Raw genomic sequence first — 14,579 nt, 5'->3', positions numbered from 1 at the left:
TGGATACTTGGGGCAGCTTGCTATTGGATAAGTATGCTGAGAAAAAGGATGTATAAAAGCCTGTGTAACTTCCTGCTCTGTTGTGCAGGATTTGAGATTTTATTCTCCCTGTACCTTTTTGCAGCTGCAAATAAACTTTTCTGCTTCTCCACCCCGTTGTGATAATTGGGTGTAGCACACCGGGTAACGAACCACTCAAGCTGTTGTTCAGCCTCTCGGCACTGGGTGCCGGCAACATCAGGGTAAATAGGGTCCCAAGAACGAGGGAGCTGAGGCTCGGTGTCTGTGGGGCTGGGAGCCCAGCTGCAGGAGGGAATGTGGTTTGCTGGGCGTTGCAGGGAGCTGGCTTTGCTCTGACTGCTTTAGATTTGGGCAGGAGATTGCAGAGAAACCGGCTGATGGGGAAGAAAGGGGCTGAGCGCAAAACAGGCTTCCTGGGGCTGCAGCCCCCGGTGCAGTTCCTCATTCCGCTCGCACTCGGGCCTCAGGCTGGGTGGAGCTGGACACTGTGGTGTTGGTGGCAGCGCTGGGGGGCCCCCCACTGCCCCATCATGGCGTCTGCTCTCACCGTCATCCTCCTCAGTGAGTATCGAAGACAGCCAGGGCGTGTGGCCATGCGGGGCGGGGGGGATCTGAGACCAGGGCGTGTGGCCATGGTGGGGATCTGAGACCAGGGTGTAGGATCTAGTTGCTCTGGGATGTGACCCCTTAACACCACTTTTCTCTCCAGGCTGCTGGCTGGCGGGGCACAGCGGGGCGTGGGGAGGTGAGTATCAGTCTGTGGGGAGGGTGGTAACATCAAGGATGGGGGAGGGGGTGCGTGGGGTGGGGAAAAGAGGAATCGAGCCCTGAACCTTCCCGAAAACACAACCCAAACTCGCCCTGTGAAGACCCGTCACAGTTCTCCTGTGCCCCGACCCCATGGAGTAACTAGGAGCCGAATCTGGCTCCCAGGCTCTGACAAAGAAGCCAGGATTTGAACCGTTCACTGGTTCAAAGTTTTACCCCTCCCAGGCTGTGAGGATCGGCGGGGGGGACACCTGGATTTATTTCAGTTCATACAAACGCTAACAGGGCCTGTCCGTGGGCTCTAGATCCCCAGGGGAACCGAAAGGTTCCCGGTCAGAGCAGCCATGGGGGAGAACCCCCCAGATCCACCCCTGTCCCGAGATCCACCCCCAACCGCTTCCTACCCTGCACTCACAGCTCCCTGTTCCCAAGGCCTGGGGGAAGGTGGGTCTTGTGTGACTCCCGCGGGTCACAGACTCTATTTCCAACCCCGAGGCGGGGGGCAGAGCTGCAGGGGGCCCACTGGTCAGACTCCCTGGCTGGCCTTAGGTGGGGCCGGGGGGACAGGTGATCTCTCATGCAGCTGGGTCCTGAGCTACGTATGGGTGAACCCCCTGTCCCCAGGGGCAGGCAGTGCCATCCCTGGTAGGGGACAGACTCCCAGAGAGGCTGAATGACAGATGAACTGAACTGGGGCGGGAGGGAGGCAGGGGTGGGGTGTCTCCCTTGTTTAACTCCTGTCTCTTGTTCAAAGCAGGGCGAGAATTTCTCACGCCCACCATCTGGTCCAGCACGGTGGTGGCGCTCAGGGGAAGCATCACCATCCGCTGTGAGGGTTGGTACCCGGGCATGAAGTTCTTTCTGCTTAAAGCCCTGGGCCTAGCAGAGAGGACGCCCGGCCGGGGAGCTGCAGAGCAGGGGGGGCCTTTCCCAGCCGACATATCAGTTAGGGGGTGACGGGCGGAGCTGAAGGTTATAAACCTCAGTGTGTAGTAGAGACTTGTACAGTCCCCTACAAGTCAGGGGTGGTGCAGTGCACAGAACCCAGGAGCCCTGGACCCCGTCCCTCCTGCTGTCACCCCACTCCCTTCCCAGAGCTGGGGAGAGAATCTGGCTCCCAGCCTTCCTAGAAGAGAATCCAGGGAGTGAACGGACCCTGGAGACTGGCTGTGATGAAGCGGGACTGTTCTTAATCATTCGTCTGAATAGTGTGGGTGTGCCTCAGTTTCCCCTATGCAGTTCTTAAGTATCTAGGTGGTGGGGTAAGGGTGCGTGATCATTGCAGAGCCCTAGAGGGCAGGTGTGTGCAGGGGTCTGGACACAGAGAATGGCCAACACCCTGTTTCCTGGCAACTGATGGCCTGGGCCCTTCCCCCCTGCAAGGTGAGAGCTAAAGGGTTGGAGAACAAAGGAATCAGGTGCTCTCCTGGCCCAGGAAAGGGACAAAGCCCAGAAGAGGAGGCGGGGCTGGAGGGAGTTTCAGTTTGGGGCTGGCTGGGGACATGGAGTGAAAGGCAGATATGGTTCTCTGGCTCACTGCCCCCCAAAATGGACCCAGCTGAGGGGTCCCATTCTCTGCACCTACGAGCTCTGTTTTAGACCATGTTCCTGTCGTCTAATAAACCTTCTGTTTTACTGGCTGGCTGAGAGTCACGTCTGACTGCGAAGTTGGGGTGCAGGGTAAAACAGAACGTTTATTGGACAACAGGAACACAGTCCAAAACAGAGCTTGTGGGTACCCCCAGGACCCCTCAGTCAAGTCCTTCTGAGGGAGCAGGGAGCTTAGACCCCAGCCCTGGGGTCCCCTGTGTTCCTCCACCCAGCCCCAAACTGAAACTAAACCCACCCAGCCGGCTCTCTCCTGCAGCCTGTCTTCACATTCCTGGGCAGAGGTGTCACCTGGCCCCAACCCCCCCTGGCTCACCTGACAGGCTCTCAGGTCTCCCATCCCAAGGGCACATTCCCAGGTCAACACTCCCCCCTCCCTGCTGTCCCACATCGTCACATCTCTCCCCCCTTCGAGACTGAACTGAGCGAGGTCACTGTGACCAGTGACCTGGGGAAGTTCAGGGCCCCCTCTCCGGGACAGTGCATCCACTATCAGGTTGGCACTTCCCTTCACGTGGACCACATACATGTTGTAATCTTGCAGGAGCAGGCTCCATCTCAGGAGCTTGGCGTTGGCTCCTTTCATCTGGTGCAGCCAGGTCAGGGGAGAGTGGTCGGTGTAGACAGTGAAGTGTCGCCCGAAGAGATAGAGCTCTAGTTTCTTGAGGGCCCACACCATGGCCAGGCACTCCTTCTCGATGGCCGCGTAGTGTTGCTCCCGGGGTAGCAACTTCTTGCTTAGGTACACGATGGGGTGTCTCTCCCCCTTTTCATCCTCCTGCATTAACACCGCTCCCAGTCCCGTGTCTGAGGCGTCGGTGAACACCACAAAGGGCTTGTCAAAGTCTGGGTTTGCCAGAACTGGGCCACTGACCAGAGCCTCCTTCAGCGCTCGGAAAGCCTTCTGGCACTGCTCGGTCCAGACCACCTTGTCTGGCTTCCCCTTCTTGCATAGCTCAGTGATGGGGGTGGCTATGGCACTAAAGTGGGGCACAAATCTTCGGTAGTATCCTGCCATCGCAATAAAGGCTTGGACCTGCTTTTTGGTGTGGGGAGCGGGCCAATCTCTGATCACCTCCACCTTGGCTGGTTCCGGCTTTAGGCGGCCACTCCCCACTCAATGGCCCAGGTAAGATACTTCCGCCATCCCCTCCTTGCACTTCTCCACTTTTACAGTCAGCCCAGCCCCCTGGACTCGGTCCAGCACTTGTCTAGCCTGGGACACGTGGTCCTCCCAGGTCTGGCTAAAGACACAGATGTCATCAATATACGCCATGGCAAAACTCTCCATCCCCCTCAGGAGCTGGTCCACCAGGCGCTGGAAGGTGGCCGGCACTCCCTTGAGGCTGAAAGGCAGGGTCAGGAACTCATAGAGCCCCAGAGCGGTGATAAAGGCCGATTTCAGCCGGGCATCTGCATCCAGCGGCACTTGCCAGTAGCCCTTTGTAAGGTCCATGGTGGTGAGGTACCAAGCTCCTCCCAGCTTGTCTAGGAGCTCATCCGGCCTGGGCATGGGGTAGGCATCAGATACAGTGATGGCATTGAGTTTCCGATAGTCCACACAGAACCGGACCGACCCGTCCTTTTTGGTATGGATGCAGCACCCCCCTGTCCTCAGCTTGCTGGGCAGGGGTTAGCTGATCCGAGAGGGGAATTGTTTCCAGGGGGGAACCAGCTCTGGTCCCAGGGAATAGATCTACTAAAGGGTCATCTCCCTGCTCCTCCCAATGTCCACACACGGTCAACACCACATTCCCCCTGTCATAATATGGCTTCATCATATTCACATGGTACACCCGGTAGTGGTGCGCCCGGTTCGACAGCTCCACCACATAGTTTACCTCACTGAGCTGCTTGAAACCTTGAAAGGGCCCTCCCAGGCGGCCTGTAGTTTGTTCTTTCTCACGGGGATGAGAACCATCACTTGATCCCCGGTGACGTAGGCACGGGCCCGCGCCGTGCGGTCATACCAGACCTTCTGCTTCTTCTGGGCTCTGGCCAGAGTCTCCCTGGAGAGGCCCATGAGTTCAGCCAGTCTCTCTCGGAAGATCAGGACATACTCCACCACTGACGCACCATCGGGAGTGGTCTTCCCCTCCCACTTGTCTCTCATCAGGTCCAGGGGCCCCCTCACCCTCCTTCCATATAACAGTTCGAAAGGCGAAAATCTGGTAGACTCCTGGGGCACCTCCCTATACGCGAACAGCAGGTGAGGTAAGTACTTGTCCCAATCCTGCGGTTGCTGGTTCATAAAGGTTTTCAGCATCATCTTTAGCGTCCCGTTGAACCTCTCTACAACCCCATTGGATTGGGGGTGATAAGCTGAGGCCCAGTTGTGCCGGACCCCACATTTCTCCCACAAGCACTGGAGCAGGGCCATCATGAAGTTGGACCCTTGGTCTGTCAAGACTTCCTTGAGGAACCCCACTCGGCTGAAAATGGTCAGGAGAGCATCTGCCACGGTGTCTGCTTCAATGGAAGCTAAGGGCACTGCCTCAGGGTAGCGGGTGGTGCAATCTACCACCACCAGAATGTATTTCTTCCCTTACCTGGTCATCTTGCTGAGAGGCCCCACGATGTCCATGGCCACCTTCTGGAAAGGCTCCTCTATGATGGGCACCCTGAGTCCAGAGCCTCCAGCCCTCTGGCGGAGCTGGCCTGGGGTACTCTTCCCTCCGGAGCAGGTGGTAAACTGGTAGCCCCCCTTGCCTGGGTCATCTGCCCCTCGTCCAGCTGAGTCCCTACCCAGTTAACCCTGGGTAGGTTGGGTCTGCTCAGTTTGTCCCTGAGCCTGGGGCAATGGGTCCGTACGTGACCTCTCTGGCCACAGTGATAGCAGCTCAGGTCACGTTGGTCCCCTCGAGCGGGTCGGAGGGGCCCGACCCCAGGCGTTCCCCTATGGAGGGGGTTCTCCCTATTTCCCCGCTGGGAGGCCCCCTGGTGACTCTCTCTCTGCATCGGGGGGGGCTGTTCTTTTGGGACTCCTCCCGGTTACCCCCTGACCGACTGTTCACAAACTCGTCGGCCAGCTGCCCTGCGTGCTGGGGGTTCTCCAGCTTTTTGTCCACCAACCACAGCCTCAGGTCGGAAGGGCACTGTTCATACAGTTGCTCCAGCACGATTAGGTCAAGCAGGTCCTCTTTAGCTTGGGCCCCAGCTGTCCACTTGCGGGCATATCCCTGCATCCGGTTGACCAGTTGTAGGTAGGTGACCTCAGGCGTTTTACGCTGACTCCGGAACCTTCTCCGGTACCTCTCGGGGGTCAGCCCAAACTCACGGAGCAGGGCCTGTTTGAACAGTTCATAGTCCCCTGCCTCTGTCCCGTCATTCGGCTGTACACCTCCACGGCTTTGGGGTCCAGTAAGGGGGTTAGAAACTGGAGCCTGTCTGCAGGGTCAACCCTGTGCAGCTCGCAGGCATTCTTAAAGGCCGTCAGGAAGCTATCTATGTCCTCCCCCTCCTTCCGCTGAGCCAGGAAGCACTTATCAAAGCTCCTTGCCGACTTGGGTCCCCCCTCACTCACCGCAGCCGGGGTCCCACTGCTCCTCAGCCTGGCCAGCTCCAGTTCATGCTGTCTTTGTTTCTCCTTCTCCTCCTGCTCATGCCTACGTTGCCTCCCCTTCTCCTGACGCTCCCGCTCCTTCTCCTGAAGTTCCCACTCCTTCTCCTCCTGCTCATGTTGACATTGTTTTTCATGATCCTCCAGCTCCCTCATTTTCATCTCCCTCTCCCATTCCAGCCGCCTCCGCTCCAGGGATGCACAGCTCCACCACACAGCTCCACCAGGTCGCTCTTAAGGCGTTTAGCGTACATCTCCCTGCTGGCCACTTGCAGGCCTGGGCAGCTTTCTACGGTTTCCAGGAAAAACCCCTCGTATGCCAGTCCTTTTTGAGGTCACCACCTCCTTACCAGGGTCGAGCTTCAGACTCCTCCGCCCCTGGGACCGCTCACTGCAATCCCCTGGGGACCCTGTTACTGCAAAAGTCCTTCTCTGGTCACACACCCCCAGGGGTTAACCGCCCCCTGAAACCGTCTCTCTCTGAATCTTCAGCACACCTGGTCCCCGTCAATCCCCCTTCGTTTTACTGTTCCCCAGTCACTTACTGCAGGAAGCGCCATCCATGGGGTGCAGTACATCGCACCTCTGCCACCAGTTGTCACGGAGTGTGGGGGAGTCCAGGCCCTGCACCCCTCTTCCAGGGATTCACTGAGACTCTCAGCCAGCCAGTAAAACAGAAGGTTTATTGGACAACAGGAACACAGTCCAAAACAGAGCTTGTGGGTACACCCAGGACCCCTCAGTCGAGTCCTTCTGGGGGAGCAGGGAGCTTAGACCCCAGCCCTGGGGTTCCCTGCATTCCTCCACCCAGCCACAAACTGAAAACTAAACCCCCCCAGCAGGCTCCCTCCTGCAGCCTCTGTCCACATTCCTGGGCAGAGGTGTTACCTCCCCCTCCCCCTCCTGGCTCAGGTGACAGGCTCTCAGGTCTCCCATCCCCAGGGCACATTCCCAGGTCAACACTCCCCGGACATCATCGCACCAGACCCCTGGGGCTGCCTGGGACAGAGAGATGCTCCCCACCCCTCTTGCATGCTGGAGCGGGGGCGGGGGGGTGGCGGGGGCATTAGGCTGGCTCTGATGCAGTGAGGAAAGCAGCGAGCTCGCTGCCTACCCCCACTGGGACAGCAAGGGCAGTGCTGAGCACAGTGGGAGCTGAGACCCCAGCTGAGTGGGGGGAGACACATGCTGGGCAGGGGATCTGTGGGGAGCGGCAAGGTGCTTGGTAAAGAAAGTCTGGATGAGCCTAGGCAGCGTTGTGAGCCGCTGGCTGTGTCTAGTCAGCAGGGTGGGAAGGCGAGGAGAGTGGAAGATGAGTGTCCCTGGACCTTACCTATTACCTGGGTGGAGAATTGTGACAGTGAAGGAAACGTGCCTTCAGGGGTATTGACTTGCCTATGGAGGGAGCTACCCTGATCTCCAAGCAGTTGTCTGTGACCAGCCTTGTGTGCTGGGACAAGGGGAATGAGATCCCCAGCTGTGTGTCTGGGAAAGGAGAATGTGACTCCGGCTCTTTGTCTGTGGAGCAGACAGAAGGGGCCTTTCAGCCTGTGATGGTTGAGGGTCGTGCAGTTGTCTCAGAGTTGGTTCTGGATTCAGCTAAAGCCCAGGAAGGAATGGTCCTAAGTTTGTGTCTGCTCAGGAGAATGGCCCTGTAACTAGGTCGCATTCAGTTAGTGTCTATGCAAAATCCCAGAGACCAGACAATTCTGGTGCTTGTATTTTGCCTGTTGCTAGTGTGTTGTTGGAAAGGGTGTAGCAACTCTGTCTAATCAGGGTGAGATCCTAGCCAGGGCACAAGGAGAGCATGAAGGTGATGTGATTGTGTTACCTACTGAGGGTGCGGAAACCTGTAGCAAGAAGGAAAAGATTCCTGAACTTGTGTGTGGCAAAGGGAAGGAGAAGGCTTCTGACCTGTTATCTAGGAAGTCTGTAAGTTTGCCTGAAAGGGGATTGTGTAGGAATCTGCCGGATGGGCCAGAGGTAATTCTGGATGTAAGGGAGACCCAGAAAGAGTCTGTTGTTACTCAGGAAAGTGTTGCTCTAGAGCAAGCCCTAGGTGAAGAGGGTAAGAGCAGAATTTCTGTGAGGGGTGAATTGTTGCATAGAAAAGCCCCTCGGGAAAGGAATCCTCATGGAGTCTTTGCAAGCAGTTTACTGCAACTGAAGGGTGTGAAAGTGATTTAATCAAGAAAGTTTCAGTTCCTAAAGGCCATCAATTTTCTGTTGTGAATGGATCCACTGACTTTCCTGTTGAAGGATCTAGTGTGGATAGCTCTGAGAAGGTCTCAGATGGAGTGAAAGCTGTTAAGAAAGTTAAAGAGTCCTCTAACCAAGTGGCTGTGTTTGGCCAGCTTGTTGGGGAGAAGACCCAATCCCAGTTTGACCCCGTGGGGTTTTGGGGTGGCCAAAGGGCAGAGGCCGCATAAACCTTCCCACATGCGGCCTGCGAGTGCTATCGACCACCCCCGACCTAAAGGAGGGCGTGAAACTGGAAGGGCCTGGTGTAACTCCTACCAAGGAATGGGAGAGGTGCTGGAGCATCCATGGGAACGTTGGTGGTTTCAAACTTCCCCAGGTCACCAGCTAAAGTGACCCCACTCAGTTCGATCTCGAAGGGGGGAGACATGTGATGAAGTGGGATTGTTCTTAATGGTTCCTCTGAATGGTGTGGGGGTGCCTCAGTTTCCCCTAGGCAGTTCTTAAGTATCTAGGGGGTGGGGTAAGGGTGTGTGATCATTGCAGAGCCCTACAGGGCAGGTGTGTGCAGGGGTCTGGACACAGAGAACTGGCCGACACCCTGTTTCCTGGCAACTGATGGCCTGGGCCCTTCCCCCCTGCAAGGTGAGAGCTAAAGGGCTGGAGAACAAAGGACTCAGGTGCCCTCCTGGCCCCGGAAAGGGACAAAGCCCAAAGCGGGAGGAGGGGCAGGAGGGAGTTTCAGTTTGGGGCTGGCTGGGGACATGGAGTGAATGGCAGACGTGGTTGTCTGGCTCACAGCCCCCCAAAATGGACCCAGCTGAGGGGTCCTGTTCTCTGCACCTACAAGCTGTTTTAGACCATGTTCCTGTCGTCTAATAAACCTTCTGTTTTACTGGCTGGCTGAGAGTTACATCTGACTGCGAAGTTGGGGGGCAGGACCCTCTGGCTTCCCCAGGATCCCTGCCTGAGCGGACTCGCTGTGGGAAGCGCACGGAGGGGCAGAGGATGCTGAATGCTCCGAGGTCAGACCCAGGAAGGTGGAGCCGGGGGAGCTGTGTGTCCTGCAGACAGGCTGCTCCCAGAGAGGAGACTTCCCCAGAGTCCTGCCTGGCTTCATGGGGAGCAGTTCCAGAGCATGGCCCGGGGACTCCATGACACTGGCCTAGCCTGTCTCCTGCTAGGAGACAGAGCTTTGGGCCCCCAGGGGCTGGGGTTGCTCCATGTCTCATGCTGTTAGCCCAGGGCTCAGAGGAAACTCTGGGCCACTGTGGAAAGGCATCCAGGAGCCCGTCCCCAGGCCTGCCAGGTCTGACCCACCACTGAGGCCGCGTGGTGAGGATGGACGCCAGGACTGAGGGACGGGGTCTGCGTCTCACAGTCTGTCTGCTTCCCCCTGCAGAGCCCAGCTACCCCAAACCCAGCATCTCCCTGAGCCCCAGCTGGGGGGTCTCCCTGGGGGAAGCCGTGTCCGTCTGGTGTCGGGGGCAGCACCAGGGCGTGCGGTTCCTGCTGAATAAAGAGGGACGCCATTTCCCACCTGTGGATCCGAAAGGGTTGGAGGCTGTGTTTTCCATCAGCAACGTGCGCTGGGATGACAGGGGGAGCTACAGCTGCTCCTATCACAGCAGATCGGGGTCAGCCGCCGCATCGTCCCCCAGCGACCCCGTCGAGCTGGTGGTGAGAGGTGAGGGGCCCGGCTCGGCAACCCCATTCCCAGCCCCAGCCAGACCCTCACAGGGGCTCGGTTCTAATGGGACGCTCAGAGCCAGCTCTGCCCTGAGCCCTGACGGGATGCCCATCATAGAATCATAGAATATCAGGGTTGGAAGGGATCTCAGGAGGTATCTAGTCCAACCCCCTGCTGAAAGCAGGACCAAATCCCCAATTTTTGCACCAGATTCCAAAATGGCCCCCTTAAGGATTGAACTCGTAACCTTGGGTTTAGCAGGCCAATGCTCAAACCACTGAGCTATCCCTCCCCCCATGAAGCAGCAGCCCCTGGAGACTCGGGGCAGGGAGGTGACTTTAACGCTGCCCCTTGTGGGTAGGAGCCGTGAGTCGCTATTTAATCCTGTGATCCCCTCCGCTCTGTTCTCCAGGCCCCGCCCCAGGCAGTGCCCCGGCCGGAGCTGAATGAGGCAGGGGCTGCAGGGGAAGTGGTGGCTTGGTGGACACAGTGCTGGGCTGGGACCCAGGAGATCTGGCCCAGCTCCTGGCGCGGCCACAGACTCTGTGTGATGGGAGCATGTCATGATTTTCAAAAGTGTCCTTCAAAAGGGCCTCAATCTTGGGGGACCTCAGGCCAAGCGCCAGAAACCGAGATGCCCACAGTTAGTGGAGACCTGTGCAAACGCTGGCCTCAATAGCGCTGGATCCCTTGTGTTGGGGGAGCATGTAGGGTCCCTGCCATGTTCAGGGCCCCTTTGTGTCAGGCGCTGCATAAACACAGAGTGAAGAAATGGTCCCTGCCCCTGGGAGCTCACTAACAAAGTGAATCTGGCTGTGCCTCAGTTTCCCCTTGTGTAGAATGGGGATAATGATGCCTCCCTGCCTCCCGGGGGGCTGGCAGGGTGACTCCCTTTCTGTGTGGGGCTCAGGCCCTGTTGTGCTGGGCCGCGGAGACAAGCCCATGTGTCGCTGTGTGTCCAGGGCAGGCCAGATGCAGTAAACAAGGCAGGGGTCACAAACGGGCATAGGAGGATCCCAAGCACTAGGGAGCCGTGGCTCAGTGTCTGTGGGGCCGGGAGCCCAGCTCGCAGGGCCGGGATTCTGGGTGGGGGGACTCTGGGATCTGGGAGAGAATCTCTGCCCGGGGCCCTGGATCTGCCTGTGGCTGGAGCCTGCCTGGGAGTCCGGGGCTGGGTGGGCGCCCGGGTCTTGTTCTCACATCCTGTCTCCTGTGCACAGATCCCAGCTTGCCCCGACCCTCCATCTCTCTGAGCCCCACTGGGGTCACCGCCCCAGGGGTAAACGTCACCATCTGGTGTCAGGGGCAGCCCCGGGACGTGAGGTTCTTCCTGCACAAGGCTGGAGACCTGAACCCGCCGCGACACATGGACCCTGCTGGGGACGGGGCCGAGTTCCACATCCCCACCGTGGGCCGGCAGCACGGAGGGAGCTACAGCTGCAGCTACCGGCCCCGATCAGATCCCTTCGTCTCCTCGCAGCCCAGCCACCCCGTGCAGCTGGTGGTAGCAGGTGAGGGGCCCGGCTCCACGTCTCCGATCCCAGCCTCACACCCAGCCAGATCCCTCGGGGCTTCGCACTGATGGGACGCTCAGAACCAGGGTCTGCCCTGAGCCCTGGGCCCAGCAGAGGGGACACCCAGGCGTGCAGCCGGGATGGAGTCACTTGGAGGTTCCCCAGCCGGAGGAGGTTCAGGGCAGAGGGAGGGGGGATCCCTTCCCCCAGGGGCAGCTGCAGAGAAGGCGGCTTTTCCCAGGGGGATGTTCCCCCCTGTTGCTCTCGTTCTTGGGACCCACAGAGGAGGTTGGGTCTTGGGTCCGGGGTGGGGGACAATTACTGTGGAAACAGGTCGTGGTGCCCAGGGGTGGGTGGGGCTGAGACATCAGGTGGAGGGGCAACCCCGGACCCACAGCTCCTCCTGTGCCTCCTGATCTGCAGACCGCAGCCGGGAATTTGCTGGGGGATCCCAGGGGAGGGACAGGATCTGGGGGACTGGGCTGTGAAATTGGGCCCAGAGTCCTGGGGCAATAACCCCTCATTATTGGGCCACATGACATCCCCCTGGCAATAGGAGTGAGCATTACCCAGAATTTCCATGGTTCTTGCTTCCCCTCCCCACACTGGGGTCTCAGGGGACCCCCTGACCCTCTCCCCAATAGATGTTCTCCCGCCTCTGGCTGCGCCTTGGTCCCCAGGGCCCTGGGCACCACCCGACTGTGGGGGGCAGTGGGTGATGTTCCAGCCTCCCCCTGCACGCTCTGCCTGGCTGTGTTTGGCAGTAGCCAAGATACCCCAGGGATGGGCTCACTGCACAGCAGACTGCCCTTGGCAGAGGCACCTGTGGGGTGGACAGAGGGGTCCTATGGGGACAGGGAGCCAGGGTGGTTCCCTGCTGTGGGGGGCTAAGACCCTGAGGCTCTGATTGTCCCCATCCCCTGGTCTGGTCTTGGCGTGCCGGGTGTCTCGGGGGCAGATCGTCCACCTGGGAGCCCCCTTCATTGGGGAAGCTGAGGCTCAGCCCCCTGGGGCAGCAGGACATGACCTCACCTGAGGGGTCTGGCCCTAGGGAGATCTCAGAGCTGCAGCACCTGGGAGACCCCCAGAGGGGGGCTGGGCTGGACCTGCTGGATGGGGTGTTGGGGGCTCCACTCCTGGGGCAGAGCTAGCTGCTGATCTCCCCATCTGAGCTGCCAAGTGACTCTCCCCTTCCCTCTGCAGCAGCCCCCCCGGGACACCAGGATTTCACCTACGCCAACATCGCCAGCCTGGTGCTGAGCGCCATGGTCCTGCTCGTCAAGGGGCTGATCCCGGCTGAGACCTATTACAGTCGCCCGAGGGAAGTGCCCTAGGTGAGGTGATCCCCCCCTTCTGAGCCCCTTGCTGCCCCCAGGACTTGGGCCCATGGTGACACGGGCCCCTCTAACCCGCCGTCTCTCTGTGCCCCCAGGAGTCTGGATCCGGCCGTGCAGGGAAGAGAATCTCCCCGGGGGACGAGCCGCTTCCCCTCGGGGGACTGAGATGCCAGCACAAACCCCCCTGCCCCCAAATACCCCTGCCTCAGAGAATCCCCACCCCAAAATAGCTCCCGACCTGACAGCAGCTCCCCTGGATTGAACCCCCAATGCCATGTGTGACACTGCACTCCATATGTTTATGGAAATATGCTTATGAGTGTAACTATAATGTAACTGGAATATTCTTTAAGCAAAAGGTCTCTTGGAAGGTATCATTACAAAACTTATGATCTACTGAGTGTGGTCATCCTATTTATATGCATGTATCATTCTTGTATCTAAAACTCGAAATATGACGTTAACTCTGAAGTCAATTAATGGTGGTTTAGAATCTTGATGGCCCCCATTGACTAGGACAATTGGCTGTAGATGGTTTATTTACCTGCAAGCCTTCTTGTGGACATGGGCACCAGCCTGTGGGTAATGAAGAAGGAGGTCTCACAGGGACATGTGACCATGTCACCTGATACTGGAATCGATCTTAAGCCTGGTGCTTTTCCATTTAGAAGGAGGGGTGGGAACCCAGAGAGAGACAAAGGAGTCCCGCCTTAGGCCAAAGGTATAAAAGGGGGTGGAACAGAACAAAGGGGGCTCCCAGACATGGGGAATCGCCTAGTTACCACCTGAGCTAAAACTAACAAGGGCTGTTCCGGGGAAAGGATTGGGCCCAGACTAGGAAGGAGGCTAGTCTGGGAAAGAAGCTTCTTGGAACAGCTCTAAGGGGGAGATTTACCTGTATTCAGTTTCTTAATGCATTAGGATTAGACTTGTGTGTTTTGTTTTATTTTGCTTGGTAACTTACTGTTATTACTTGAAACCACTTAAATCCTACTTTTAATACCTAATAATATCACTTTTGTTTATTAATTAACCCAGAGTAAGTGATTAATACCTGGGGGAGCAAACAGCTGTGCATATCTCTCTATCAGTGTTATGGAGGGCGGATAATTTATGAGTTTACCCTGTTTAAGCTTTTTACAGAGTAAAATGGGTTTAATTGTGGTTTGGATCCCATTGGGCGCTGGGTGTCTGGGTGCTGGAGATAGGTGACCTGCTGAGCAGGGTTTGGTCAAAGCCTGCAGCTTTGGGGGTGTGGACCAGACCTGGGTCTGTGTTTGCAGCAGACTAGTGTGTCTGGCTCAACAAGGCAGGGTTCTGGAGTCTCAAGGTGGCAGTGGAAAACGGCTCAGAGGTAATCTCAGCAGGTCAGGTGGCAGTCCGAAGGGTGTCTCTCTGACTGAACCCGTCACACCGTGAGCACGAGCCCCTGCAGTACCAGCTAGAGGAGTCGCCCCGGGCTGGGCACATTGGACTCCCTATGGAGCAGAACCTGGAGGGTGATGGAGTCCCACTCACTGGCCCAGCCAGGCTGGTTCTGCCCAGGGCTGCCAGTGGGGAGCAGGGATGAAGCAGGGCTCTGCATGGGGAAGGTGTGACGAAGTGGGACTGTTCTTAATGTTTCCTCTGAATATTGTGGGGGTGCCTCAGTTTCCCCTAGGCAGTTCTTAAGTATCTAGGTGGTGGGGTAAGGGTGTATAATCACTGCAGAGTCCGAGAGGGCAGGTGTGTGCAGGAGTCTGGACACAGAGGCTGGCCGACACCCTGTTTCCTGGCAACTGATGGCCTGGGCCCTTCCCCCCTGCAAGGTGAGAGCTAAAGGGTTGGAGAAGAAAGGAATCAGGTGACCTCCTGGCCCGGGAAAGGGACAAAGCCCAGAGGAG

The 14,579-nt window shown here is 57.9% G+C and overlaps 2 protein-coding genes across 2 annotated transcripts in view; one reads left to right on the top strand and one right to left on the bottom strand.

Annotated features, from left to right (window-relative positions):
- LOC144279334 (alpha-1B-glycoprotein-like) overlaps window positions 1-14,579 on the bottom strand; it is a 937,253-nt gene that overhangs the window by 650,352 nt on the left and 272,322 nt on the right. The gene's annotated exons all lie outside the window — the stretch shown is intronic.
- The window catches only part of LOC144279240 (immunoglobulin superfamily member 1-like), an 85,361-nt gene that overhangs the window by 61,909 nt on the left and 8,873 nt on the right, over window positions 1-14,579 (top strand). Inside the window, 5 exon segments of the mRNA XM_077840730.1 lie at window positions 367-582; window positions 731-766; window positions 1,547-1,624; window positions 9,558-9,842; window positions 11,066-11,356. Of these exon segments, the coding sequence (XP_077696856.1) occupies window positions 367-582; window positions 731-766; window positions 1,547-1,624; window positions 9,558-9,842; window positions 11,066-11,356 (906 nt within the window).

The sequence above is a fragment of the Eretmochelys imbricata genome, chromosome 23 (assembly GCF_965152235.1).
Source record: "Eretmochelys imbricata isolate rEreImb1 chromosome 23, rEreImb1.hap1, whole genome shotgun sequence".
NCBI lineage: Eukaryota > Metazoa > Chordata > Testudines > Cheloniidae > Eretmochelys > Eretmochelys imbricata.
This window is presented reverse-complemented; position numbering and strand designations above follow the sequence as displayed.